Source organism: Terrapene carolina, unplaced genomic scaffold (assembly GCF_002925995.2).
Source record: "Terrapene carolina triunguis isolate 2854851 unplaced genomic scaffold, T_m_triunguis-2.0 Scaffold58, whole genome shotgun sequence".
Taxonomy (NCBI): domain Eukaryota; kingdom Metazoa; phylum Chordata; order Testudines; family Emydidae; genus Terrapene; species Terrapene triunguis.
This window is the reverse complement of record NW_020664409.1, coordinates 110,959,113-110,987,088: the sequence shown is the minus strand read 5'-3', so window position 1 is coordinate 110,987,088 and position 27,976 is coordinate 110,959,113. Positions and strand designations below refer to the sequence as shown.

The 27,976-nt window shown below is 52.3% G+C and overlaps 1 protein-coding gene across 5 annotated transcripts; it reads left to right on the top strand.

Annotated features, from left to right (window-relative positions):
• Positions 1-4,849: 4,849 nt before the first annotated feature.
• NAPRT (nicotinate phosphoribosyltransferase) lies at positions 4,850-27,976 on the top strand. 5 transcript variants are annotated; one of them, XM_026646955.2, is made up of 13 exons: positions 4,850-5,067; positions 13,581-13,708; positions 15,595-15,677; positions 16,473-16,603; positions 16,727-16,830; positions 17,501-17,694; positions 18,263-18,403; positions 19,235-19,319; positions 20,647-20,727; positions 22,048-22,150; positions 23,256-23,413; positions 24,768-24,875; positions 25,690-27,976. In XM_026646955.2, the coding sequence occupies exons 1-13, from the start codon at positions 4,857-4,859 to the stop codon at positions 25,747-25,749; spliced, it is 1,587 nt and encodes a 528-aa protein (XP_026502740.1). In that variant the 5' UTR covers positions 4,850-4,856; the 3' UTR covers positions 25,750-27,976. The 5 variants fall into 5 exon arrangements, with proteins under 5 accessions (XP_026502740.1, XP_026502735.1, XP_026502755.1 ...); XM_026646950.2 differs by having other exon boundaries at positions 16,727-16,842; XM_026646976.2 differs by having other exon boundaries at positions 4,992-5,067; positions 13,503-13,708; positions 16,727-16,842.

The following is a 27,976-nucleotide window of genomic DNA, read 5'->3' as shown; positions in this document are numbered from 1 at the left end:
GTGTACTGACAGCGGAACCAAAAGGATTTTGTAGAAATGTAGGTCTGGAAGGGACCTTGATAGGTCATCTAGTCCAGTCCTCTGCACTGAGGCAGGATTAAGTATTATTTAGACCATTCCTAACAGGTGTTGAACTGGTTTTTAAAAACCCTCCAATGATGGAGATTCCACAACCTCCCTAGGTAACTTGTTCCAGTGCTTAACTTCCCTTACAGTTAGGAAGGTTTTTTTCCTAATGTCTAATCTAAGTCTCCCCTGCACTAGTTTAAACCCATTACTTCTTGTTCTGGCCTCGGTGATTAAGGAGAGCAATTTATCACCCATCTCTTTATAACAGCCTTTTATGAAAAGACTTATCACTTTCCCCCCTCAGTTTTCTCTTTTCCAGACTAGACAAACCAAATATTTTCAGTCTTTCCTCATAGGTTTTTCTAGACCTTTAATCATTTTTGTTGCTTGTCTCTGGACTTTTTCCATTTGTTCATATCTTTCCTAAAGCGTGGTGCCCAGAACTAGATGCAATACTCAAGCTGAGGCCTTATCAGGGCTGAGTAGAGCGGAAGAATTACTTCTCATGTCTTGCTTATACATCCCAGAATGATGTCTCCTTTTTTTTGCAACAGTGTTACATTGATTCATATATAGTTGATAATCCACTATAACCCTCAGATCTTTTTCTGCAGTACTCCTTCCTAGGCAGTCATTTCCCATTTTATATCTGCAATTGATTGTTCCTTCCTAAGTACAGTACTTTGAAATTCAGTATGGACAAATGCATCCTACTTACTTCAGACCATTTCTCCAGTTTATCAAGACCATTTTGAATTCTAATCCTGTCCTCCAAAGCACTTGCAACCCCTCCCAGCTTGGTATCGTCTGCAAACTTCATAAATGTAGTTTCTCTGTTACCTAAATGAGTGCTTCATGTTGATCTTGCCATGGAGGTGTGTGGGGCTCTTGGGAAATTATATAGCTTCTGTATTGAATTGAATTGAATTGAATTGCCAAGCATCTGCAACTATTGATTTCAATGTGGGAATGGGGGTGTTCAACACCTCTGGGCTTCATGTTTGCTTTTGCTGGAGAGCTTGTGTATTTGAGAGCAAAGTTAGCTGTGGAGGGAAGCTTCGGGAAGGGCGTGTTGATGCTCTTGACTCTCTTACTTCAGGATGCAATTGCGAACTGAAATCCAGTTGTGGAAACCTATCTGATCAATGATTGATACATTTGTGTTACTCAGCAGGTATCATCATGATCCACTGAATGAATGACAGTCTCTAAGTAAAAAGCGACAGAGTCCTGTGGCACCTTACAGACTAACAGACGTATTGGAGCATGAGCTTTCGTGGGTGAATACTCACTTCATCACAAAAGCTTATGCTCCAATACGTCTGTTAGTCTATAAGGTGCCACAGGACTCTCTGTTGCTTTTTACAGCTCCAGACTAACACGGCTACCCCTCTGCTACTAGTCTCTAAGTACTAAATGCTCCTTATTGAGCTCTGGCACAAGAGTTGCAGGGAAGGCTCAGAAAAGAGACCTAGGTGCAGGGAGAGCTCTGGGAAGCAGCAGAGGTGGGGCTAACATGTAGGATGGGGTCAGAATGCAGTGACGATAAGAGGCAGGTGGGTCTCAGGTCCTGCAGGGCCTCGTGGTGACTGCAAACACTCCCTTGCAGGGACTCCCTTGGTGCTTTTATATCCAAGTGTAAAGGTAGATACACTCCATCTTCTGAAACAAAGCTCTGTGGGCTTATAACACTTGCAGATGATGCCAAGCTGAGAAGTGCTGCGAGCACTTTGGAGGGTAAGATCAGAATTCAAAATTAGCTTGGCAAATTGGAGAATTGATCTGAAATCAACCAGATGAAATTCAACGAAGACAAGTGCCAAGTACTTCACTTAGGAAGGAAAATCAAACGTGCAACTACACAATGGGGAATAACTGGCTAGGCAGTAGCACTGCTGAAAAGGAGACAGGGGTTGTAATGGATCACAACCAGAATACACATCAACGTGTGATCCAGTTGCAAAAAAGGCTAATATCCTGGGGCATAGTAAGAGGAGTGTTGTATGTAAGACATGGGAGGTAATTGTTCCGCTCTGCTCAGCACTGATGAGGCCTCAGCTGGAGCACTGTGTCTAATTCTGAGTAGCACACTTTAAGATGTGGACAAATTGGAGAGAGTCCAGAGGAGAGCGACAAAAATAAAAGGTTTAGAAAACCTGAGCTATGAAGAAAGGGTAAAAAAAACTGGGCATGTTTAGTCTGGAGAAAAGATGACTGAGGGGGGGACCTGAAAACAGTCTTCAAATATGTTCAGGGCTGTTCTACAGAGGACAGGGATCAATTGTTCTCCATGTCCACTGGAGGTAGGACCACAAGTAATGGGCTTAATCTGCAGCAAGGAAGATTTAGGTTAGATATTAGGGGAAAAAATTCTAACAATGAGGGTAATTAATCTCCAATGGCTTCCAGTGGAGAATGGGGGATCCCTGTTGGATGTTTTAAGAACCGGTTGGACAAACACGTGTCAGGATTAATCTGGGTTTATTTGGTACTGCCTCAGCACTGGGAGGCTGGACTTTAACTTCTCAATGTCCCTTCTAGCCCTACATTTCTACGTTTCTATGAAGCTGAAACTAGACAAACTTAGACTGGAAATAAGGTGTAAATGTTTAACAGGTCAGGTGAGGGTAATTAACCTTTGGAAAAACCCTTACCCAGGCTCAGGATGGACTCCCCACTGAACATGTTTAAATCACAATTGGATGTTTTTGTAAAAAATACTCGTGTTCAAATGGGTTAGTTCAGGGAAGTCTTGTGGCTTGTTATGCTGGAGGCTGGACTACTAGATGATCTCAATTAATGGACCTATCCTCTGTGAACTCCTCTAATTCCTTTCTTGAAGTATAAATGGGTTCAGAGTAGAACTGGGCAAGTTCAGGGACGATGGGTCCATCAAACCCTATTAGCCAAGATGGTCAGGAATGCAACCTCATGCACTGGGTGTCAATAAACCAATCGGCAGAAGCTGGGACTGGATGATGGGGGATGGATCACTAGAAATTACCCTGTTCTGTTCATTCCCTCTGAAGTATCTGGCACCAGCTGCAGTCAAGACAGGCTACTGGGCTAACTGGACAATTGGTCTGACCCAGTATGGCCATTCTTATGTTCAATGGTATCATCTAGGCTAGAAGTTCTAGCCTTATGTGTGAAGATCTGTTGAACAGTGCAGCATGTATGCCTAACAGGATTGCTTTTTGAATGGTATGATCCTGTAAAGCTTGTTTTTTTTTTTTCCTTTGTAGAAATTCCCAACCAGGGTAAATGGTTGGCCAAAACCTCAGAAGTAGCAATTGTAATGATTTACAGAGACTAGTTAAATAAAATTAATAAACTTGATCTGTTCTGATTAAACAAGAACATCTCCTTTGTATGATTAGAAAACAAAGTAAAGATTTCTTGTGCTATATTTAGTAGAACTTTGGCTAGTTTTGCTCTTTGTTCTTGCTAGGGCCTTAGAAGAATTATATACCTGTACAGCTGCCATAAGCAGGTGCCATTCTACTAACTTTAATAGTTATATAGCAGTGAATTCAGTCTCTCATATCTCCTGTACTCCCTATATTGCATAAGGCAGTGCACTTGTTTCCTCACCTGTACAATGCAGATAATATTTACCTGGCTCTGGGGAACCGAGAACTTGAATTTCAAAGCTCAGGAACAAACTACAGGTGGTAGCTGTTAGTCAGGTTGCTTAATGCGTGACTGGAAGGCACCCTGATATTACGATGATGAATGCGGTGTAAGAACTTCTAAGTTATAACAGAAGTGTAAGTCCAGGGCACTGTGCCTGGTACATTGCTGTTTGAGCCTTAGGTGAGGGAAGAACCTGGGCCCAGATGCCTAAAAGTATTTAGGCTTAGGGTTGCCAACTTTGTAATATTTTAAAACGGGACACTCCAGCAAGAGTGCTGGAACCTCTTCTTCCCCCCGAGGACCCACCCCTTCCCCCCAGGCCTCACCCTTCCCCTCCCTCTTCTCCAAAGGCCCTGCCCAACAATCACTCCTCTTTCCCTCCTCTCCCCTGTCTCCCTCTGCAGAGCAGGGAGCTGCAGCCACCTGAGGCAGGTAGGAGGCAGCCCTGGCTGAGTAGGGGCTGACGCAGGTGATAGCCTAGCATAGAATGACCAGACACCAAGTGTAAAAAATCAGGACAGGGGATGGGGGGGTAATAGGAGCCTATAGAAGAAAAAGACCCAAAAATCGGGACTGTCCCTATAAAATCGGGACATCTGGTCACCCTAGCGCCTCCCTGCCTCCCCCACCCACAGTAACCGGACTATGGGTGTCCGGTCAGTAGATCTGACTGGACACTCGGATCCCCTTTTTGACCGGACTTTCCAGTTGAAAACCAGGCACCTGGTCACCCTATTTAGGCTCCATTGATTTCCATGGAAGGTTGGAGCCCAAATACATTTAGGGACCCGATCCCTGAGCCGAGCCCTAGAAGGGTGGGCACAGAATCCATGTGCAGTCCGACAGCCGGCCTGGGGGAGGGGGTCACTGCAGCCAAGCCCAGCTGGGAGGGGTTACACAGCATCAGGGCCCCGGGCCCCTGGGAGGGGCCACCCAGTGATGGGCAACGGGCGGGCTGCCCCTGCCCCGTGTGTCCCGCCAGGGGCCCTGCGTGCTCCCAGCGGCCCCGCTCGGACTACAACTCCCAGGCGCCCTTGCGGGCGGAGGGGGCTCCCATTGGCTGCAGCGCCCCTCTGCCCCCACGTGACGCTACAGCTGGCGCCCGCCCGCACGTGGGAGGCTCCCAGGGGGCCGGGCCGGGCCGGGCCGGGATGGAGCCGGGGCGGCGGGACTCGCTGGCGCTGCTCACCGACCTCTACCAGTTCACCATGGCCTACGGCTACTGGCGGGCCGGGCGGCAGCGGGAGCCGGCCGAGTTCGAGCTCTTCTTCCGCCGCTGCCCCTTCCGCGGGGGCTTCGCCCTGAGCGCGGGGCTGGGCGAGTGCCTGGCCTTCCTGCGGGCCTTCCGCCTCCGCGAGCCAGGTGGGGCCAGGGAGCGGGGGGGGGGCAGGCAGCATATGGGGCCGGGCCAGGGAGTGGGAGGGGTCAGGCAGGGTGGGGACATTGCCAGGGAGCGTGGGGGACAGTGCCAGGGAGGGGGAGTGCCAGGGCATGGGGGGGGGAGGGCACTGTCAGGGATCATTGGCGGCAGTGCCAGGGAGCGGGTGGGGGGCGCACTGGGGGCAGTGACAGGCAGCCCTGGGAGCAGGCAGGGGAGGGGTCAATGCCAGGGAGCAGTAGGGACAGAGCTGGCGCTAGGCATAAACAGACTAAGACATAGGGCCCTGAGCAGCTCAAGGCAGCACTTTATTTGCTTTTTTAGTGTGTGTTGTGTGAGGGGGTTCCCCGGGGGGCCCCCACAAAATTATTCCTGCTTAGGGCCCCCAGTGGCCTAGCACCACCTCTGTGTAGGGGCAGTGTTGGGTAGCAGGCAGTGCCAGGGAGCATTCGGGGCAGGTGGAGGAGGGGGTGTTAGTGCAAGGAAGTGTTAGGGGCTGGACATCAGTGCCTGAGAGTTGTAGGGGCAGGGGCAGGTGGCAGGCAAGGTTGGGGTCAGTGCCAATGAGCAAAAGGGGCAGGGCCATGGGGCATTGGAGCAGGCAGGGGGTGGGTGGGGCAGGCAGGGGATGGGTGGGGCAGGGAAGCGTTAGGGGCGGGCAGGAAAGCGTTGGGGGCAGGCAGGGGGGTGGGTGGGGCAGGGAAGCGTTGGGGGCAGGCAGGGGGTGGGTAGGGCAGGGAAGCATTGAGGGCAGGTGGGTGTTGGGTGGGGCAGGCGGGGGGTGCGTGGCTTAGGGAAGTGTTAGGAGCTGGACGTCAGTGCCGGGGGATTGGTGCTGGGGTAATGGCCGGGACAGGTTTTGCTTCATGTGGGGGGTGGGCTACAAACTCCCTGGGCTTCCACCTGTGTGGCACAAATCGAGGTCACGACCCTTGCATTCCCCTCACCTGCCCCAGGCAGGGTCCCTACCGGGAGGAGGGCATTACTAGAGACACTGTACCATGTCTCCGAGTGTTGCTTGCCTAGGGAGTGGGGGAGCATGGGGCCCTCTGTCTAGGTTTCTAGGTTGTTATAAGGTCACTCCTCCCTGTGATGTGTCAGTGCCACCTTCCTACGCTGCCCACCCTGTAAACTGCCTCTTCCCTGACTCTGAGGCCAGGTCTGCACTGTAGCAGAGACACGGTGCGTCGCTATGCTGGCATAATCCCATAGTGCAGACAGAAAGGGGGTTCCAAAGAGGATGGAGCTGGGCTGTTCTCAGTGGTGGCAGATGACAGAACAAGGAGTAATGGTCTCAAGTTGCAGTGGGGGAGGTCTAGGTTGGATATTAGGAAACACTGTTTCACTAGGAGGGTGGTGAAGCACTGGAATGGGTTCCCTAGGGAGGTGGTGGAATCTCCATCCTTAGAGGTTTTTAAGGCCTGGCTTGACAAAGCCCCGGCTGGGATGATTTAGTTGGGAATTGGTCCTGCTTTGAGCAGGGGGTGGGACTAGATGACCTCCTGAGGTCCCTTCCAACCCTGATAGTCTATGACTGCAGCAATAGAAGGTGTTTTTCCGTCAGTGTAAGAACTCCACCTTCCCGAGTGAACGGAGCAAGATCGACAGAAGCAGCAAACCTGCCTTGCTCAGGAGCATGGACTTTTCCCACCCCTGAGCGCCAACCTGTGTAGACCAGATCTCAGTATTCACTCTCTCTCTAACTCCTCACAGCCCAGATTTCTTTCTTTGCCTGCTCCCTCTGTCTCTAAGCTGTGCCATTATTATTATTTGTCACAGAAGCTCCAGGACAGGACTTTATTGCAAAGAGCACCTCATGAATATGTAGCAAGTGACAGTCTGTTTCTATAAAAACAGGGCATCATGGGGGATAAGGCAAACAGGGGAATGAGGAGGGGAGGGGATGAAATCTTGGCTTCCTTCCAGGCTGATAGCAAATCTCCCCTGGACTTCAGTGAGGCCAGTGTTTGCTCAATTAATAGCCAGTCAGTAGCAGTAATCACAACTCTGTCTTTCTGTGACTTGGGTTATCACTTGTTAACTATTACCCCAGCTCGGCAGCTTTGTCTCCGTCATCAGCTGCCCCAAATCAAGGGACTTCACGAATAAACAGCTGATTTATTTTCTTTTTGTGCTTGGGAAACCTTTACCCAAACCTTCTCCTAATGGATCTCTCCCGCCCGCTGTCCAATCCAAATCACCATATGTTCTGCACTGCAGAGTTAGGAACACACTACTTGTGTATGAAAACAAAACGTCATTCGGGGTCATTTCAAGCCTCTTCTGGCAAGGATTGTGATGACCAGTGTGAGACACAGGCTTTCAGGAGAGATCTTACCTGACGCTCTTTGGTGAACTAAGGTGTAAACACCAGACCAAGAGAATCGCTGTAACTCTTATCTACCCCTGTGCCCTCTGCCAGCTGGCATCATGAGGTCCTTTGTTCAGAGGGAGGGTGGCTTAGTGGTTAGAGCACAGGACGGTTTGGAACAGGACGGGGAGTCGAGAGCTCTGGGTGCTACTCTTGGCTCTGCCACTGATCCCCTGAGTTATCCTGGTCAAGTCATGTCCCTGCCCCGTGCCTCAATTTCCCCAGGATTCTCCCCTGCCTTCCAGGGAGGTTGTAGAGCAGTTAGAGATCCTGGGAAGGAAGTGGCTACAGAGATGCAAAGTGTTTATTCTCCTGCATAAAAAGCTTCCTGGCTCCTGAGCGCTTTCAGTTGGCAGATAAAGCTGATTCCAGTTAAACCCGAGTGTCTCTCGTTTGGGGTATAGGTGACCCTATGTAAGGGGACAGCCAAAAAATGATGAGTTTTTAAAGTGCTTATATACCAATGCTAGAAGTCTAAATAATAAGATGGGTGAACTAGAGTGCCTCCTATTAAATGAGGGTATTGATATAATAGGCATCACAGAAACCTGATGGAATGAGGATAATCAGTGGGACACATTAATACCAGGGTACAAAATATACTGGAAGGATAGAACAGGTCGTGCTGGTGGGAGGATGGCACTATATGTGAAAGAAAGCGTAGAATCAAATGAAGTAATAATCTTAAATGAACTAAATTGTACTATAGAATCTCTATGGATAGTAATTCCATGCTTGAAAAATAAGAATATTGCAGCAGGGCTATATTACAGACCACCTGACCAGGATGGTGATAGTGACTCTGAAATGCTCAGGGAGATTAGAGAGGCTATTAAAATAAAAAACTCAATAATAATAATAATAATTAATAATGGGGGATTTCAACTATCCGCATATTGACTGGGTACATATCACCTCAGGAAGGGATGCTGAGATAAAGTTTCTTGACACCTTAAATAACTGCTTCTTGGAGCAGCTGGTCCTGGAACCCACAAGGAGAGAGGCAATTCTTGATTAAGTCCTAAGTGCAGCACAGGATCAGGTCCAAGAGGTGAATATTGCTGGACTGCTTGGTAATAGTGACCATAATATAATTAAATTTAACATCCCTGTGGCAGGGAAAACACCTCAGCAGCCCAACACTGTAGCATTTCATTTCAGAAAGGGGAACTACACAAAAGTGAGGAGGTTAGTGAAACAGAAATTAAAAGGTTCAGCGCCAAAAGTAAAATCCCTGCAAGCTGCAAGGAAATTTTTGAAAGACACCATAATAGAGGCTCAACTTAAATGCATACCCCAATTTCAGAAACACAGTAAGAGAACCAAAAAAGAGCCACCGTGGCTAAACAAAGTAAAAGAAGCAGTGAGAGGCAAAAAGGCATCCTTTAAAAAGTGGAAGATAAATCCTAATGAGGAAAATAGAAAAGAGCATAAACTCTGGCAAATGAAGTGTAAAAATATAATTAGGAAAGCCAAAAAAGAATTTGAAGAACAGCTAGCCAAAGACTCCAAAAGTAATAGCAAAATGTTTTTTAAATACATCAGAAGCAGGAACCCAGCTAAACAACCAGTGGGGCCACTGGACGATCGAGATGCTAAAGGAGCACTCAAAGACGATAAGGTCATTGCGGAGAAACTAAATGAATTCTGTGCATTCACTGTTGAGGATGTGAGGGAGATTCCCAAACCTGAGCCATTCTTTTTGGGTGACAGATCTGAGGAACTGTCCCAAATTGAGGTGTCATTAGAGGAGGTTTTTAAACAAATTGATAAACTAGATCTCACAAAACTAAATGATTGGGCAACAAAATGGCAGATGAAATTCAGTGTGGATAAATGTAAAGTAATGCACATTGGAAAAAATAACCCCAACTATACATACAATATGATGGGGGCTAATTTAGCTACAACTAATCAGGAAAGAAATCTTGGAGTCATCGTGGATAGTTCTCTGAAGATGTCCACGCAGTGTGCAGCGGCAGTCAAAAAAGCAAACAGGATGTAAGGAATCATTAAAAAAGGAATAGCGAATAAGACAGAGAATATCTTATTGCCCTTATATAAATCCATGGTACGCCCACATCTTGAATACTGCGTACAGATGTGGTCTCCTCATCTCAATATATATATATATATATATATATACACACATACACACACTGACATTAGAAAAGGTTCAGAGAAGGGTAACTAAAATGATTAGGGGTTTGGAACGGGTCCCATATAAGAAGAGATTAAAGGGGCTAGGACTTTTCAGCTTGGAAAAGAGACTAAGGGGGGATATGATAGAAGTATATAAAATCATGAGTGGTATGGACAAAGTGAATAAGGAAAAGTTATTTACTTGTTCCCATAATATAAGAACTAGGGGCCACCAAATGAAATTAATGGGCAGCGGGTTTAAAACAAATAAAAGGAAGTTCTTCACACAGCGCACAGTCAACCTGTGGAACTCCTTGCCTGAGGAGGTTATGAAGGCTAGGACTATAACAGGGTTTGAAAGAGAACTAGATAAATTCATGGAGGTTAAGTCCATTAATGGCTGTTAGCCAGGATGGGTAAGGAATGGTGTCCCTAGCCTCTGTTTGTCAGAGGGTGGAGATGGATGGCAGGAGAGAGATCACTTGATCATTACCTGTTAGGTTCACTCCTTCTGGGGCACCTGGCATTGGTCACCGTCAGCAGACAGGATACTGGGCTGGATGGACCTTTGGTCTGACCCAGTATGGCCGTTCTTATGTTAAACAGTAGTAAGTCTCCAGGACCAGGTGGTATTCACCCAAGAGTGCTGAAGGAACTCAGATGTGAAATTGAAGGACTACTAACTGTCATCTGTAACTTATCATTTAAATCAGCTTCTGTACCAAATAACTGGAGAATAGCTAATGTGACGCCATTTTTTAAAAAGGGCTCCAGAGGTGACCCTGGCAACTACAGTCCAGTAAGCCTCACTTCAGTACCGGGCAAATTGGTTGAAACTATCATAAAGAACAAAATTGTCAGACACATAGATGAACATAATTTGTTGGGAAATAGTCAACATGTTTTTTTTAAAGGGAAATCATGCCTCACCAATCTACTAGAATTCTTTGAGGGGGTCAACAAGCATGCGGACAAAGGAGATCCAGTGGATATAGTGTATTTAGATTTTCAGAAAACCTTTGACAAGGTCCCTCACCAAAGGCTCTTAAGCAAAGTAAGCTGTCATGGGATAAGAGGGAAGGTTCTCTCATGGATCAGTAACTGGTTAAAAGATAGGAAACAAAGGGTAGGAATAAATGGTCCGTTTTCAGAATGGAGAGAGGTAAATAGTGGTGTCCCCCAGGGGGTCTGTACTGGGCCCAGTCCTATCCAACATATTCATAAATGATCTGGAAAAAGGGGTAAACAGTGTGGTGGCAAAATTTGCAGATGATACAAAACTACTCAAGATAGTTAAGTCCCAGGCAGACTGCGAAGAGCTACAAAAGGATCTCACAAAACTGGGTGACTGGGCAACAAAATGGCAGATGAAATTTAATGTTGAGAAATGCAAAGTAATGCACATTGGAAAATATAATCCCAACTATACATATACAATGATGGGATCTAAATTAGCTGTTACCACTCAAGGAAGGGATCTTGGAGTCATTGTGGATAGTTCTCTGAAATCATCCACTCAATGTACAGCAGCAGGTCAAAAAAGCAAACGAAATGTTGGGAATCATCAAGAAAGGGATAGATAATAAGACAGAAAAGATCATATTGCCTCTATATAAATCCATGGTACGCCCACACCTTGAATACTGCGTGCAGATGTGGCGCCCCATCTCAAAAAAGATATATTGGAATTGGAAAAGGTTCAGAAAAGGGCAACAAAAATGATTAGGGGTCTGGAACGGCTTCCGTATGAGGAGAGATTAATAAGACTGGGACTTTTCAGCTTGGAAAAGAGGCGACTAAGGGGGGTGTAGTAGGGTGAGCCGGGGCTCTACCCTCCGAGATGGAGGGGTGCCACACCGTCTCACTGAATTGCAGACAGTCTCGCCTCAGGTCCTTGTACGCAAGGGCGGAGCGGCTCACAGTTCAGGAGCTCAGGCCCTTAGGTAGGGGCTGAGCGCCAGCTAACCGTCCAAGCAGGCCCAGGCCCTGGGTCAGGGCGGGGCACGAACAGTCACAGCTCAAGCCCTTCTGGGGCAGGGGTTGAGCAGACAAGCAGTTAAAGGGGGCCCAGGTTCCTACCTGAGCGTTGGGTGAGGGGGAAGCCTGCCACCCGTGAGTGGGGGTGGCAGGGGGGGACGCAGGCCCACCCACTCCACTGCGTCCCAGCCCGGGGCCCTAGCAGCGATTGCTGTCGCTGCCGGTCAGTGGGGTATCCTGACTGAAACACAGTGACATCGGCTCACAGGCCTCTGCAGCCTGACCTGGGTCGGCTACCCCCGGGCTACTTCCGTGTTCCCCCTCGGGGCTTACCTCGGCGGCAGTGCCGGGTTCGGGCCAGTCCAGCAGCATCGGCTCCTCGGGTGCGGGGCTTAGGGGCCGGTCCGGCAGCTCTTCCCCAGGATAGCTGGCACAGGGCAGACTTGACTCCTCCTCGGGGCAGCTGGTCTGGGGCAAGCTGGGCCAGTCCTCCTCAGGATAGCTGGCACGAGGAAGGCTGGGCCAGTCCTCCTCGGGGTGACGGGTCCGGGGCAGGCTGGGCCAGTCCTCCTCAGGATAGGTGGCACGGGGCAGGCTGGCCCAGTCCTCCTCGGGGTGACGGGTCCGGGGCAGGCTGGGCCAGTCCTCCTCGGGGTACCTGGCGAGAGGGAGGCTTGACCGGCGCGGGGCGTTAGCAGGCGGCTCGCGGCCTGCGGCTGTCTTCCAAGCGGGAGCTTGGCCCGGGACGTCTGCTCTCTCCGGCAGTCTGGCTCTTACTGAGCTTTGCTGGCGGGCTTTTATACTTCCGGGTCGGGGCCGTGACCTTGGAGGGGCGGGCCCCGGACCCGGTAGCTCCGCCCACGCTGGGAGTGGAGGAAGCTCGGCCCTGTCGGAGATGGAGGGGTGCCACACCGGCTCACTACAGGGGGATATGATAGAGGTCTATAAAATCATGAGTGGTGTGGAGAAAGTAAATAAGGAAGTGTTATTTACTCCTTCTTGTAATACAAGAACAAGGGGCCACCAAATGAAATTAATAGATAGCAGATTTAAAACAAATACAGGAAAGTATTTTTTCACGCAACGCACTGTCAATCTCTGGAACTCCTTGCCAGAGGGTGTTGTGAAGGCCAACACTCTAACGGTGTTCAAAAGGGAGCTAGATACATTCATGGAGGACAGGTCCATCAATGGCTATTAGCCAGGATGGGCAGGATTCGTGTCCCTAGCCTCTGTTTGCCAGAAGCTGGGAATGGGCGACAGGGGATGGCTCACTTGATGATAACCTGTCTGCTCATTCCCTTTGGGGCACCTGCCATTGGCCACTGTCGGCAGACAGGATACTGGGCTGGATGGACCTTTGCTCGGACCCTATATGGCCGTTCTTATGTTCTAAGGGTCATCTCCGGTCAGACGCAACCCTTGTGGGGTGGTTTATACGTTCCACCGAAGCAGCTGGGGCTGGCTGCTGTTGGAGACGAGCTAATGAGCTAGCTGGAGCCCTGCTCTGGCCGTTGCTCTCCCTCAGCCATCACTGGGAGTTATGTCCATCCTCCCGCCGCATGGTCTTCTCACCGAGGCCCTGCTTGGGGATCAGAATTTCCCTGGCCACAGCAGCCACGTGCCATCGTGGCTGCTCTGAGCAGCTGCTCGGTCCCATCTGCTCCGGTGTGGTGCTTGGTCTTCTCTGCGGACCTGGGACCGGCGGTGTGAACTCTCCTCTCCAGTCATGCCTCAGCCCAGCACAACGCGGAGGCAGCCGGACTTGGGACTGTGGCTACCCAGGCGAGAGCACAGTGGAGCTGCAGTGGGGTGGTTCTCGCAGGGCAGATGGGACCGTAGAGGGCTAGTGAACAACATGGGGGTTGGGAAAAAATTCCCCGCCTGCCCTCAGGGAGACCTTGGTAGTGACATCATCTAAACCCACAGCCCCGCCTGCCGCCGGGACACCTCTCCCAGGGCACGAGGGTGCTCCTCTGTGAACAGCGATCTCTGGCTGCTTTCCAGAAATCGAGTACCTGCAGTCGGTCCTGCCCAGCACTATGGAGAAGGCTTTCTTCGATTACCTGCGCACCGTGGACGCCTCCGAAGTCACCGTCTCCTCTGTGCCGGAGGGCTCCATCGTCTTCGCCACGGTGGGCATTAGTCAGAGCAGCCGCGCAATTCGGTGTAAAGCAGGCTGAGAACTCTCAGGCAGTCTCTGTGAATCATTCCTGAGTCAGGGTGGCCTAGTGGACTGAAATTTGGAGAGATCTGGATTCTATTCCTGGCTCTGCCACTGGCCTGCCTGGGCAAGTCACGTGACCCCTCCGTGCCTCAGTATCCCCATCTGTGCAATGGGGATAATGATACTGACGTCCTTTGTAAAGCACTTTAAGATCTATTGGTGAAAGGTGCGATATACAGGCTGGTTACTATTGTTATATAATGTGGGTGGCTCAACCAATGCATTTCGCCTGGCTTCTCTTCCATTCCCATCTCTCACCTGTAAGTTTGATTGTTCACCCAGGGCTCAGAGCTGAGAACAGAACCCAGGAGTCCTGACTCCAAATCCTGTGATTCTCCTACTAGACTGTCCTGCCCCTTTGTGCTGGACTTGCAGTTTCCTCTGCAGTGGGCGGGGTGTGGATGCAGCCGCTGTTTGAATGTCTCAGTCTGTAGGCACGTGTGCATCGCACCAGTGGAAAAGAGTGAGAGCTGGTGCAATGAGAGTTCAATCAGATTCTGGCTGCGTTAGCTGAAACCGGCTTGACTTTGGGTTTAGTTCACACTGGCTTCTTCAAGACCAGAAGGATGAACTTGTCCTGCAAACTAAGGCGTGCACTGAGTGGAGTGTTCTTGGGTAAATAAAGCAAGGCCATTTCCCTCCAAATACCAGAGTCTTATTAAAAGACTCTTATCTGCTCTGTAGGAAAGGAAGGCGCAAGTCTGGAAAGGATGGAGGCTTCTGGCTTCCGAAAATAGTCAGAGAAAAGTCCCTAGAAGGAGGAGCTACAGAAAGAGAAGGGAAATACAGAATGATTGATGGACTAGCCCATATATAGCGACACAGGAATATTCAAGGTGGGAGCCTGGTAGTTAAAGGTCTCCAGACTTTGTTCGGCAGGAGCTGAGGACTGAACGTTCGTGAGAGACGGAGTTACCCCAGGTCACAGAAAGGCATCTCTGCGGACCATTTGAGGATGTCCACCCGTTCCTGGAGAGCCCGGGATTCCAGCTTGTGCGATCAGTTCTAGGGAGAACTGAGTAAAACCAGACTTAATAAGTGGGGGGCCCCTTCCTTTGTCTCCAGCCAGATGTTCCCCCTTGTACTGGGACTCCATCTGGTAGAGAGGAGACCCCAAGGCTCCTGAGGTCTTAGAAGCCCAGCTGGAGTAATGTCTAAGAATTCACTGACCTCCTTTGTAAAGGGCTTTCTGATTGACAGGCAAAAAGTTCTGTATAAGAGCTGGTATCTCCAGCTAAGGGTCCTGTATCGCACGCAGCACTACAGCTAAAAACTGAAAGCCCCTGCAGGAGAAATGCTAGAGAAATTCCAAGGCGATTGCAGCCACGGGGGCTTGTGTGGGCCAGCAAGGGCCGGGGTGGGCGTCAGGGAGGCCGCGGCAATTGGGGTGGGAGAGTAGAGGGGAAAGGCGGGAGACGTTGAAGGCACGGAGGGGAGGGATAAGGGAGGAGGCGAAGATGTGGGTCAGGTTCTGCGCCAGGCTGACTGAGGATGGTGATGGAGTCAGCTGTGCTAGAGAAGCGGGGCAGCCACAGAGCCCAGGTGTGTGACACGGCCCAGTCCTAGCCCGGGATGGGGCCCGTTGCTTGGAACCCAGTGACGCGCTGCTTGCAGCGCATCGCTCCGGCGGCTTTGCCGGCATGGTGAGGACGTGGCTGCGAGTCCCGCGAGAGCGTCGGCCAGATGTGGGGGCTGGGTGCGGCTTTGAGGCACCGGGCCAGGGAGCGGGGGTGGGGTGAGGAAGAGAGATGAGCTGGGGCGAACCCCGCTTTTCCCACGGCTCTTCCCCTGCAGGTTCCGCTATTGCAAGTGAAGGGGCCGCTGCTGGTGGTGCAGCTCCTGGAGACCACGCTGCTGTGTCTGGTCAACTACGCCAGGTGAGAGGCTCCGGGACACACAGCTTTGTGGATGTAGGGTCCCCAGGGCCCTGCTGCAACACACGCTGGGTGGGAGCTGTAGGATCCCCTGGGCACTGGGGCGATGCACTTGGTGGGGGTCCCTTGGGAGCGGCACGTGCTGGGTGGGGCTATAGGGGCCCCCGGGCACTGGGGCGATGCACTCGGTGGGGGTCCCTTGGGAGCGGCACGTGCTGGGTGGGGCTGTAGGGGCCCCCGGGGTGGCATGTGCTGGGTTGGGGGCTGTAGGGCCTGGGGCGGCACATGCTGGGTGTTAGATGAAGGGTTCCAGCCACTTGTGAACATTTCCTGCCCCCCACAAGGGCAGCGCAGGTGTCTGTGCGCTGATCCCCGGCTGCGTCTCTGCTCTTCCCGCTCCCATTGGCTGTGGTGCTCCAAAGTCTCCCGCATGTCCCCTCGGGTCTCCTCATCCATCTCGCCCTCCCTGCCCCTGACAGCTAGAGCCGTGTCCCTCTCCCCCACCGCACCGTCCTCGTCCTGACCCCCAGGTGGGCTGCCTGGTGCTTGGCTCCACATTACTCCCCCTGTAACTCAGATCCTCCAACCTGATCCGTCCGCAGCTCCAGTCAAGGCCCTCTGGCTCCCACATGGTCTGGTCAAACTGATCCGCCCACTGAGCCTCCCAGCATGTGTCCCTGTGTCATCTGCCCCTGTCAGCAGGGAGCTCATGGGCGTGGGGCCTGACCCTTCCTGGGCCTTGCTTGGTGTCCAGCCGGGGTCCGCGTTCAGGGAATATTTGGGTTTTTCCTTTTCCAGCCTTGTGGCCACTAACGCTACCCGGTTCCGCATGCTCGCTGGCCCAGACAAGAAGCTGCTGGAGTTGGGGCTGCGACGTGCCCAGGGCCCGGATGGGGGCCTTTCTGCATCCAAGTACTCCTACATAGGGGGTGAGCTTAGCCCAGGAGCCAGGTTGGCGTGCCAGCTCCTCGCAGCAGGGCATTCCCTGTCCCCTTTGCTCCTGTTCGGTCTGCATTCCCCTCGCCCACGTGCCCCTGATCTCTCCGTTCCAGGCTTCGATTGGACCAGCAACGTGCTGGCAGGGAAGCTGTATGGGATTCCGGTGCGGGGAACCGTGGCCCATTCCTACATCATGTCCTTCACGTCGCTGGCGGAGGTGCAGCCCCGGGTTCGTGTCCCTGCCCGGGGGAGAGGGGGGGGGGAATGTTGAGAATGGATTCGTTTAATAACTTTGCACGGCGATGAAAGGGGGCGGAGGCCTGTGCTGTAGTCTGGGGCTCTCGCCCCTTCTCTTAGGAGCTATTCAGCTTCAGTTCTCCCCACCCGGATGGTTCCATCCTGCTCCCCGTAGTTGTCCGCCTAACCGTGGTGTTAGTGCCTAGATGCTACCCTGACGCGTGCTATGGGAATGCACCGCTATCGATGCTCGGGTGATGGGCACGTCATCGGAGCACACTAGACCCTTGCAGAGCACCATTCCGCTGCCTCCTCGGAGCATTGCATGCTGGGATTTGTAGTGTCCCTGGGGCACCACCTGTGGATTGAAAAACCAACAGTGGTCACAGTCTTGCTAGCTTCACGCAGCTCAGGAACACCCCCTGGGCTCCTGGCAGCGGCCACCAGCCCCCTCAGTTTGGTCACTTGGACATAGCTGAATGGCCTTTGTGCATCATTATTGCCTGCATTTAGGAATTATCTCTACTGAGCTGCTGCTTGAGAGCCAGCAGGGGGCTGAGGAATCTCGAGATGTGTTTTTACAGGCCCTACCGAAAGCGGCCATTGTAGATGATGCGATTGGTACCATGGAGGTGCTGTTTCCCCTGCAGACCCTGAAGCCCCTGGACGGAGATGAGCCGGTGGATTTCCTGCCCCTTGCTGAGTCGTGGCTGAGGCGAGTGTGCCAGACGCTGCGGGTCCCCCACGACAGGGTGAACCACGGGGAGCTGGCTGCCTTCGTGTCATACGCCATCGCCTTCCCCCACAACTTCCAAGGGCTGGTGGACACTTACTCCATCATGGGGTGAGGAGCCGAGGGGCGGCGGTGGCCTTTTCCGAGCATGCTCGATGCTTCATGATTGTTGCACGGCACCTGGATTCCACGGTGACCGGTGTAAGTGATGTCCCATCGACTGCGGGAGCAGAGATGGTGAACGGGGTCAGATTGGGTCCAAATGGGCTGTGGTCTTATATATAAACTGTATGTGGGGTTAAGAAACCAGCAGGGGGGAGCAATGCCAGGGCAGCTGGTTAAATGCAGGATCTCTGAGACGATGTCTTAGAACCCAGCTGGGACCCCTCCCGTGTGTTCCGTCTCTTGTGCATGGCGTGCAGTCCTCCATTCCCACACGCTGGGGATAGGACAGCTCTGATGATGCTGCAGAGCCTCTGGTACTGACCGCCCCGGGGAGTCCCTCTCTCCTGCTCTCCTCTTTGTCCTTGCCTTGACCTGGATGTGGAACCTCGAATCGCCTCCTGCCCCTGACCTGAACACAGCCTGCTTGGCCTATCTCTGCCGCTCCGTGTCACGGAGGGCGGGGTTCCCAGGCCTTTTTGCCAGCCAGACCCATCCTCCTCCTTGCTGTTGGCAGGAGTGGCATCCCAAACTTCTGCGCCGTGGCGCTGGCGTTGAACCAGCTGGGATACCGCACGGTAGGGATTCGCGTGGACAGCGGAGACCTCGGCAAGCAGGCGAGGGAGATTCGCCAGGTGCTCCGGACCTGCAGTGCCGAGTGAGTGCCATGCTGCTAAGCAGACGCTATTACCCCTCTGCTGGGACACAGAGTCCTTTACCTAGACTTTGCCCGGGGGCCTCCTATGGGGGGGCAGTTACTGACCCTGGACGATGGCCCCTCCTTACTCGCCATGTGTATGAGTCAGATGAGTAGTCAGATCTTACCCAACCAAAAGGAGGGTCTGTCTGTCTGTCTCCTGGGCTGGATTTTCAAGAATTGGACCCCCTAACTGCCTTACCACGCCCAGCCCAGCCATAGTTTATAAGCGCTGCACGGCAGAGACAGCGCCTTTCTCTTATGTTTTAAAAGCATCCAGGAGATTTGGATGTTACCAAACCTAGTAATAAAAGATTAGGCTGACGATGATGGCACTGCAGGAGCAAGGGAGCTGGATTCCCTTATGGCTTATGTTTCACTAAGAATTGTTCACTGATTCCCGGTCACGGAGTCAAGTTCTCCGCCCTCAGTGGGACCCCATGAGAGACGATGGGGTTGCACAGATGCCACTGAAAGCAAAATTTGGCCTGCAGCCTCTTTGTGATCGGTGATGCTGCACAAACCCGAAAGAGCCCAGCTTGACTCTCAGATCCCTGGGGCAGTTTCCAGGGTGCCCAGGTGGCGGGGGGGGGCACTTTTATAAACTGAGCAAACTGTCCAGATTTCTGGCTGGGCTGAGAGCCGCGATGGGGACACACACACTCATCCACCCTCCGGGATTCAGATCTAGCAAAGTTTCAACCAACCTGTGCCGTAAGCTCAATGCTGGGGCACCTGTCCCTTGTAAGAATCCTGCAGCCCTTTATAGCGACTCACTTCCATTGTGTCCAGCTTCCAGGTTCCCTGGTTTGCGACCATCCCCATTGCCGTGAGCAATGACATCAGCGAAAGGAGCCTGGAGGAGTTAATGCAGGAGGTGAGATGGTCCTAGTTCTAACCGGCCTCTTGGAGGTGGTGTTTCAAGCTACAGCTTGTTTGGGAAACTGTCTAGGGGCTTGTCTACACATGACAATTAATCTGGACTAAGGCAGGGTGTGAATTTAAGTGGATTAACTATTCCTGATTAACTCCATGTGTAGTTGCTCTTATTCTGAATTAATTTAATCCATTTGAAAAATGGATTAAGCTAATTTGGAATAAGAGCATCCACACGTGGTGTTAATCAGGAATAGCTATTCTGGAATAACTGTGTGTGTAGACAAGCCTGAGGAGCGAAGAGACTGAATCTGCTGCCTTCAGACATGGGGGAACGGGAGGGTTCTTAGCAGGGCAGGTAGACAAACACTTGGGCACCTGGTTACCTACCGGCAAACAAGCCCTTAATCTGCGTGTTCCCATGAGCTGTCCAGGTGGGCATGTGCTGCTCCCTGATTGCGACCAGCCTGTGGCCTTCCCCACCATCAGGGAAGAACTTGTAGCTATGCAAGGTAAGAGAGATTAATCAGGCCTCTTGGTTCAGGGCATCAGTAGATTGCAGGACGTTCCCCATTGGCCAGCAGCGGCTTTGGGGTGGGAGTCTGCCATCCTCTGGAGCTTCAGGCTTTGCCACTGTCCACGACTACCAGGCTAGTGGCCCAAGGCTCTGCTCCCAAATGGGAACCGCTATTCCTGGCTGTGCCCTTCTGGGAACCCAATGGGGAGCCCTCTGGGGCCAGACATACCGTGTTCCTATTCAATGACCATGTTCCCAAAGATGGGGAACAGCCAGAGACCCTGTGAACACAGAAGGGAGGGCAGAGGTGGCTGGTCCAGGACTTGGGCAGGAAGATGATGGGGGTTCTGTCCCCTTCATCCGAGGGGTTTTCCTCAGCGGGGAGCTTCTCGCTATGGGGTGCTGCCTTTGTGAGCTGTGTCCCAGCCCCATGCCAGCTGGTGGAGGGAGGCTCTTCAGACAGCACAAGGGAGAAAGAATTGTCCAGTGGTTAGAGCAGGGCAGGGGGGTCTGGGACTCCTGGGTTTGACTCCCAGCTCTGCCACTGACTCATTGTGTGGCCTTTAGCATTGAACTCCCCCTGCCCAGGGGTGTTGTGGGGCTTGGCTGATGTCTGTAAAGAACTCGAGATCCTCAGAGGGAAGGTGCTAGCAAGGGGCAGAGGTTGTAATCTCTTCAGGGCAAGTTAGTACAGGACCTAGCGCAGTGGGGTCCTGGGCCAGGCAGGACTGAGGCTGCTAGACACTGCCGCGATGCAGCCAACAAGTAATAAGGGTAATACCAACTCCTTGTCATCTGTCTCCTCTTCTAGGGGAATGAAATTGACATGATCGGAATTGGGACCAATCTGGTGACGTGCCCGCTGCAGCCCTCCCTGGGCTGTGTTTACAAGGTAACCTCCTCGCTGGGATAGTCCAACAGGAGCTCATCCACAGCTCCGTTACTGTATACACACCCCCACCCCCACAACCCCACCCACTGGAGTTCAGTGCAAACCTAGCAATTGGACCAACCTGCAGCTTCTTGACGAAACTAGCAACAATGATATACTAGCCATTAAGGCTGCAATGCTTGTCTGGGTTTATTGGGTGATCGAGGGGGGTGTTGCCGTTTTCTCTCTTCCATTTTCGTTAATAGGGACTGGAAAGAGGCCCCGTGGCCCAGAGCTTAGAAAGGGGAACTGGGCGTCAGAGCTGGGCTCTCCTCCTAATTTTGCCATTGGCTCACTGTATGCAAAGTGTGATAGTATCAGCTGCTGTAGATGTTTGGATGAAAAGCTCTGTGTGAGTTCAGTGTTGTGATTCGCTGGAATTATTTTGGTGGATATCCTATTGACACGACTAAAGAGACACTGCCAGGTTAAAAATCATGGGCCTGATTCTCCTCATTTACATGGGTTTGAATCCAGAGTAAAGACCATAGTGCATCGGCCTGAAAGGTCCCTCCTGATCACTGGGTCCAGCTCCCTGCTATCACAGGCAACCCTCTCAGATAATCCCGTTCACAAATCTATCGATCTCCATTTTAAAAGCAGTTAGGTTCTTGGCCCCGTTACTCCTGTTGGCAGGCTGTTCCAAAGCCTCACTCCTCTGAAGATTAGAAACTTTCTTTTCATTTCCAGCCTCAGTTTATTCATAGCCAGTTTATGCCCAAGGCAGTGGAGTAATGCTAGGGTAAACTGAGAAAAGAATCAGGCGTATATATATATCTGTATATACACACACGCCCCTGTTCCGTCATTAACACTAGGTGATTAAAGCTGAAACCATTTATAAATTCTCGTTTACATTTTGCCTTTTATCCTGTTTGCTTCTGTATTGCACTGGCCTTGGGCTGCCGCTGGTGAGTGCGGGGGCGGGCCTGACCCCTTCCTCCAAGCGACAGGGCTGGGAGCTGGGGGAGCGGAGCGGGCTGGGGTCGGGTCGCTCTGCTTCCCGCTGCCATCAGTGAGTGCGGGGGGGCAGGCCCAACTCCTGCTGCCGGCACCAGGCCCCCCACTAATCCCCCGTGTTGCCCTGGGCCTCCTTGCCCTGCTGCTGCCCCCCCACAGCTCCTGCCCCCACGGCCCTGCAGCCCTTGAGCGTGCCCCCCCCCCCCCGCAGGGGGAGCAGTGTAGGGCACCACCGTAGGTAGGGACGGCCCTGCGTACAAGTGAGATCTCCTGTGCGGTAGGCACTGAGGAGTTTTTCATCTTTGCTCCTTCCTCCTGTAGCTGGTGAAGGTGAACGGCTGCCCCAAGCTGAAGCTGACTGAAGACGAAGAGAAGATGACCATCCCGGGGAGCAAGGTGGTGTACAGGCTCTCTGATGCCACTGGTGAGACATTGACCCAGTGCTCGCCCTGCAAAATGAGAACAACGTCCTGGGAATACAGACCTGGCTGTATAAAGATTGGTCCCCCAGAGACCTGAGACACCGGGTCTTAAACATACACAGCTCGCACGCCCGAGTCCTGGCTCTGGATTTAGGGGGGCAGGATTGGAGCTGGGATAGGTGGCCATCGCTTTGGGTCCCTGGTTTGAGTCTGGCCGTTACCACGTGGAACCGAATTGGCAACTAACGAAAGGGTCTCTTTAAAACTCCCCATCAACCATACTAACCCCCTTGCTGGCAGTCCCAGCAGAATGCCCAGGATCGACTGGCCCTTCCCCCTGGATGTGGGTCTTCCCTGCTCAGGGCTGAGAGTACGGTGCTGCAGGGAAGCCTGCCTTGCTAGCCAGGCTGTGCCTGCTCTGTGGACTAAGAACATCAGCCTCCAGGGACGTTGACCAAAGTGGAACAGCTCCCGAGCTCAGCGTTTCCCCGTCGCAGCCCAGATCTAACCTAGACGCCTGCGTGTTTCCCTCTGCCCTTGGGGCTAGGGCTCCCGTTCCCTAGGGGAATTCTGCTGCGCTGGGATTTCTCCCAGCACTCTGCTGGCCAGGGTAAAGTCCTCTGGCTTCTCAGCAGCCCAGCAGCAACCCCTCCTCTCTCCCTGCCCCCTGGGCTGAGCAGCCCCTGTCTTTGCTGTTTGCTCAGTTTCTAAAAGCACCAGGTGTTCCCGGAGCCTGTGGCTGAGGGCAGCTGTAGGTGTGGGATCCCCAGAGGCTCGTCCGGAAAAACTGCTGTTCCCGGCTCGTGTTCTGCCTCCCAGAGCTGGGACCATTGACCTTTGCAGCAATGTAGCCCCTTCCCCCCCCCCACCTGAATGAGGAGATCCTGCAACATCCCCTGCTTATAACCTCTCTCCCCCATGGCTCAGCCGTGCGCCTGCCAGGGAGATTGGCTCACATTCAGACTGTGGGCACCGGCTGATGAAGCCACGGTCTCGGTCTGGATCTAAACTGGCACAGCTCCCCGACGAGGGGCAGCATTGCTCTGAACCCCAGCGCGCTCCCACCCCTAACCCGGGCGGCTAACGTCTGCCTCCGATTCCTGGCAGGTCTTGCCTTTATGGATCTCATGGCATTGGAGGAGGAGCCCTCACCCAGGGCAGGGCAGGAGGTGGCTGTCCGCCTGCTGGGGAGGAGTGAGGAGGCCAGGAGGGTGACTCCCACGGCCGTGGAAATCCTGCACCGCACTTACTTTAAAGATGGACAGGTCAGAAAAGGCATGCGCCCCTCCCTCCTTGCAAGCCACCGGGCTGCTGCGGCTTTGACCGTGTTGCAAGCTTGTCTCTCGGCCTAGCTGATTTCTCGGCTCCCCTGCCGCCGTGACTCCTCCAGCTGTGATCCCATTGACACTCCGGTGCTAAGCAGGCTGCCTCTTAGGCCAGTACTTGAATGAGAACCCTCTAGAGAAGTCTTAGAGTAGTGCAGGGTGGTGGCGCTGTTTCCTTCAAATCAGTACAGCCCCAGCAAGATATTAGGGGTGCTGTATCATCTGTCAGAGGGGGGAGAAAACCAAGGTACTGTCTGCTTGGCACAAATGGCAGGAGTCCAGGGGTTAAACCTGGGTGTTCACATTACCTTCACCTAGACCCCCCACCTCTCCATTTTCAACTGAGTGTCATAATCGCTTCCTGTCCTACGCTGTTGGGTAGTGTTGCTTTGCGCGGTCAGACAGCTGCCACCTTCCACCCCAGAAGTGGCTGCTTTTGGATGGGAAGCTGTCTCTAGAGTTCCTACAGAGAGTAAACATCCGAATAGGCCTTTGGGAGTCATCTGGATGAAAGGGAGAGTGCAGGAAAGTCAACAGCTCAGTCCACTCTCCTCCTGGCTCGTGAGCTGCGTCTCTGGCAGCACCCAGGCTGTTCCCAGTGGGCAGTGGTTCTGCTGATCAGGAATCGGGTGCCCTGGGGAACTGCGAATATGTTTGAATCTTGTGTGTATTGGTTTTCTGGCTGTTGAGAGCCTTGCAGGCAAACTGAGCCGACTGGCCCCTACTGAGCTGTGCGTAGGGCCTTCTTCACAGCAGATCCCATGCTCTGGTTTGGAAGGCAGCACATGTTTGGGGGAAGGCAGGTGACCTCTTCTTTGTGGGAGGATAGCAGCCAGGCAAAAGTGGCTCAGTGGGATGCCCCAGCTAGGACTTCCTCGTTAGCAGCACAGCTTAGGGGGTTTGTTCATGACTCACTTTCCGCAGCATCTATGCTGTTGGTAGGTTTAGTGCTGGGTTCTCTCTTCTGCTCTGCCTCTGGCTTGCTGGGTGACCTTGGGCAAGTCACGTCCCTTCGCTGTGCCTCAGTTTCCCCCCTAAGTGGGGATAATACCTTCTTGGGGGGGAGGGGCTTTGAGAATTAATGTGTACGAGGCGCTTTACACTTACCGCTTCTTATCGTGCCATTGCAGTGTCGTAACATTCAATCTTAGATGTGGGGAGAAGCAAACCCCAGCTCTGAACTCCCCCAGACTCAGCCTCATCTTGGAGCCAGACCCCTGTTCTGCTCAGGCCCAGCTCTTGCTTTTAATACAAACCTTTGTCCTTCTGTCCTCCTCCCCCCCCTTCCAAGCAGGTTTGCCAGGCTCTTCCCAGCCTGCTGGAAATCAAGAGCCACGCGCACGCCTCTTTGAGCACGCTCAGCCCTGCGCACAAGAGACTCCAGGACCCGGAGCCTTACCAGGTACGTGAGCCAACTGGCTGTGCACAGGCCATCGCCAACGGCAGGGCGTTCTTGAGCTGAGCTCTTCCACCTCAACCTGGGATCACGTCTTGCAGGGGCAGGACTGATGAGTACTTCCAAGGAGCACCCAGGGGCTCCAGGTGGTGCTCTTCCTTCTGACCCTGCTGTCCATGCAATACTCGAGAGGGCTACGCGTCAGGGAGCGACGTGAGTGGCTGAGTAGATGTTCTCTCCTGTCAGTGCTCTCTGTAATGCCCTCTTGCAGCACTAGGGGGCGATGTGCTGCCCCCTTTCAATGATGCACCCCTGGGCGGTGTGCCTCTGCAGTGGCATCTTTCAGAGGGGAAGTAAAACTGAGGTCCTGACAACCTGTGATCATTAAAGACCCCCTGGCACATTTTGCAGGAGTTAATCCTGGCTGCATTCTCCATTCTGTCTCCCTAAACACGCTTTGCAGTTTCAGCTCGTGCAGGATTTCTTCTGCATAGTACTGTTAAATGTGCTGTTAAATGGCTTTCCCGTTCCACTGCAGAGGTGGCTGCATTTCGCTGGGGGATGAAATGTTTCCTGGCTAGAGTGTGTTCATTGCTTTGTGATGAGAGCCACCATGGAGGCGCCCGTTCTGATTATATATCCGACCTTTTCCTTCTGTTCTTCTCTGCCCATCGTCTGGGGCCTCTGACAAGTCGGGAGCCTTCATCCCAATCATACAAGGCTCTGTCCCTCACAGCCTGTGATGGGACAATAAGAGAACAAGAGCGGCATCTTACATCGAACCACTGACCGGTCTCCTCCCGTCTCCCCCTGTTCGCAGGTTGCTGTGACTGACAAGCTGCACTTGCTCCTCCATGACCTGCGTCGATCCAGCCGGTGAGCTGCCCTGCCTGCATCGTCCCGTCCAGCAGCAAACTGCACCTGCGCAAGCCCGAATTAACCTGCACAAAGACCTGGCCGCTATTAGGGCCTGGGCGTTTCTATTTCATTGTCTAATCCTTTTGGAATGATGGTTTTGCTGTGCAGGGCAGTAGCTACAGGGCAGTCCAGCTCCAACAGGTATGGCAAACATCCCCAGACAGGACCCGCGCAGACGGGAAGGAGATTTTTCGGATCCGATTTGAAATGCAAGGGGAGGCGTTGATGGGGGCAGAGATCCAGCAAGGCTCTGCCTAGTTTTACTCTACTAACAGTGGGGCTTCAGTGTTGGGATCTGCAGCTGTCCTCGGGTGCTGTTCTTCCGCCGTCTCTACCGTGTGTTTTGGAAAGGCGTATCTCCTTATGTTGTCCCTCCCAGAGTTTTTCTGTGAAAACGGCACTTTCCTCAATAGACCTGATCGCTGCGTGTCTTTGGAGTCGCACCTTCTGACTTTAATGCCTAAAATAAGGGGGTGTTTGTAGTGCAGAGCCATCCCAGCTATGGGAGTATGAGCTGGATTCTATTCCGGGCTCCTGCGTCATGAACAGAGTTGTTTAAGAAACAGCAGATTCATCCTAAGCAGAATCAAACTCTCATCACAGACATTGATTAGGAAATTCTCTGCTTAAAGTCTAGGGCTATTAATTCTCTTTAGCTTATAGCTAATTTGTAGGCTCTCAGTAATTGTATCGGATCAGGACTTGTTCTGTATCCTGTCCAATGGTGGCCAGTGCCAGCTGCTTCCGAGGAGGTACAAGAAACCCCATGGGCTGCATCTAAACTGGGGGAATTTATGATCTAATCCTGAAATGAGCTGTGGCCAGGGGGCTCCTAGTGGGGTTCTGCACAGAGCTCCTTGCAGGAGCAGCAGTTTGATCTTCAGTTGTAAGTTTAAGAATACAAACCGACCTCTTACAGATGGATCTTTGAGTATGACTCAAACCCGTTATTTCTCCCAATCCCGCTTTGTCTGCAGATCCCAGGAGAGGTCTTGCAGGGTCTTCAGAAACACAAGTACAGTGTAAACGGCATAGAGGCAAGTGATTGGAGCCCCACAATCTGCTTTGTGGCGCTTTCATGAAATCGCTCTCTAAACATGTGATGGAAACGCTTCCCCTGCAGCGATTGACAAACCATTAAATGTTTGGATTGCAAAGGCCCCGTTGTGCTGCACAAAAGAAGGAGAGATGTGGCCCCTGCTCTGAAGAACGTACCCAAAGTTAGGGTGTGAAAGCTAGTGTGTGAAACCAGAAAGAGAGAGAAATGAACCGGTTAGCTTGTTTTCACTGTCCAGGTTGAGAGAAGTACAAAAAGGTAAAGGAATTTTGAATAGTGAGGGTAACTGACCATCAGGGATGAGGTGGATTCTCCGTTACTTGGAGTCTTTAAATCAAGGCTGAATGGCTTTCTAGAAGCTGTAGCGCAATCAAAAGCTCTGGGCTGGCTGCGGGAATCACTGCATCAGGGTCTGTGACCTGTGCTATGCAAGAAGTCAGACTAGATGATCGTAATGGCCTCTTGTGGCCTTCAAATCTATGGATCTTTGAACGTTTCTTTACATGTTTATCCTCTCAGGTGCGTTTAATAGCGCAGAGGTCGGTTTGTTTTCAGAATCGTATTTGTAACCTGACTCTTGTATTGAAAAGTTATTCCCAACTTTCTGGGGCAGTTTCTGTTCAACAGCAGAGATCAAACTTAGCGTCTTCGTCGCTTCCCTGGAACATTCACGCACATTCTGGATGAAGAGTTTCCTCTTTAGAAAAGAAAAGAAAACACCACTTGCCTTAAACCGAATACATGTTAAAAATAACAGATCTGCCCCCTGCCCTAGGGGAACAGAGGCTGGTTCTCTCCAGTCCCACACGGGGGAGAAGTCGGAACCTGGCTGGTTTTAGATGTCTTTCCCAACGTTCAGTTTAATGAAGATAGCAATGGGTGCAGCAGGGGGTTGGCTGGAGGAGGGGGGTCGGCCAGTTTGATGTCTGTTCTCTGTGGAGTAGCGATGGCAGGAACATCTCTGTAAAGAACCCAGGAATCGCGTGGCCCCTGCTGTGGGGTTTGTAATGGCTCTGTGACACTCTCCTTAGGGAGTCCAGGACTGTAAGCCACGCTGGTATCCTTCTGCCTCTGCAAGAGAGAGCTTGGCTGGAGCTTAACCTGTGTGACAGCCCCTGCCACACCGGTCTGT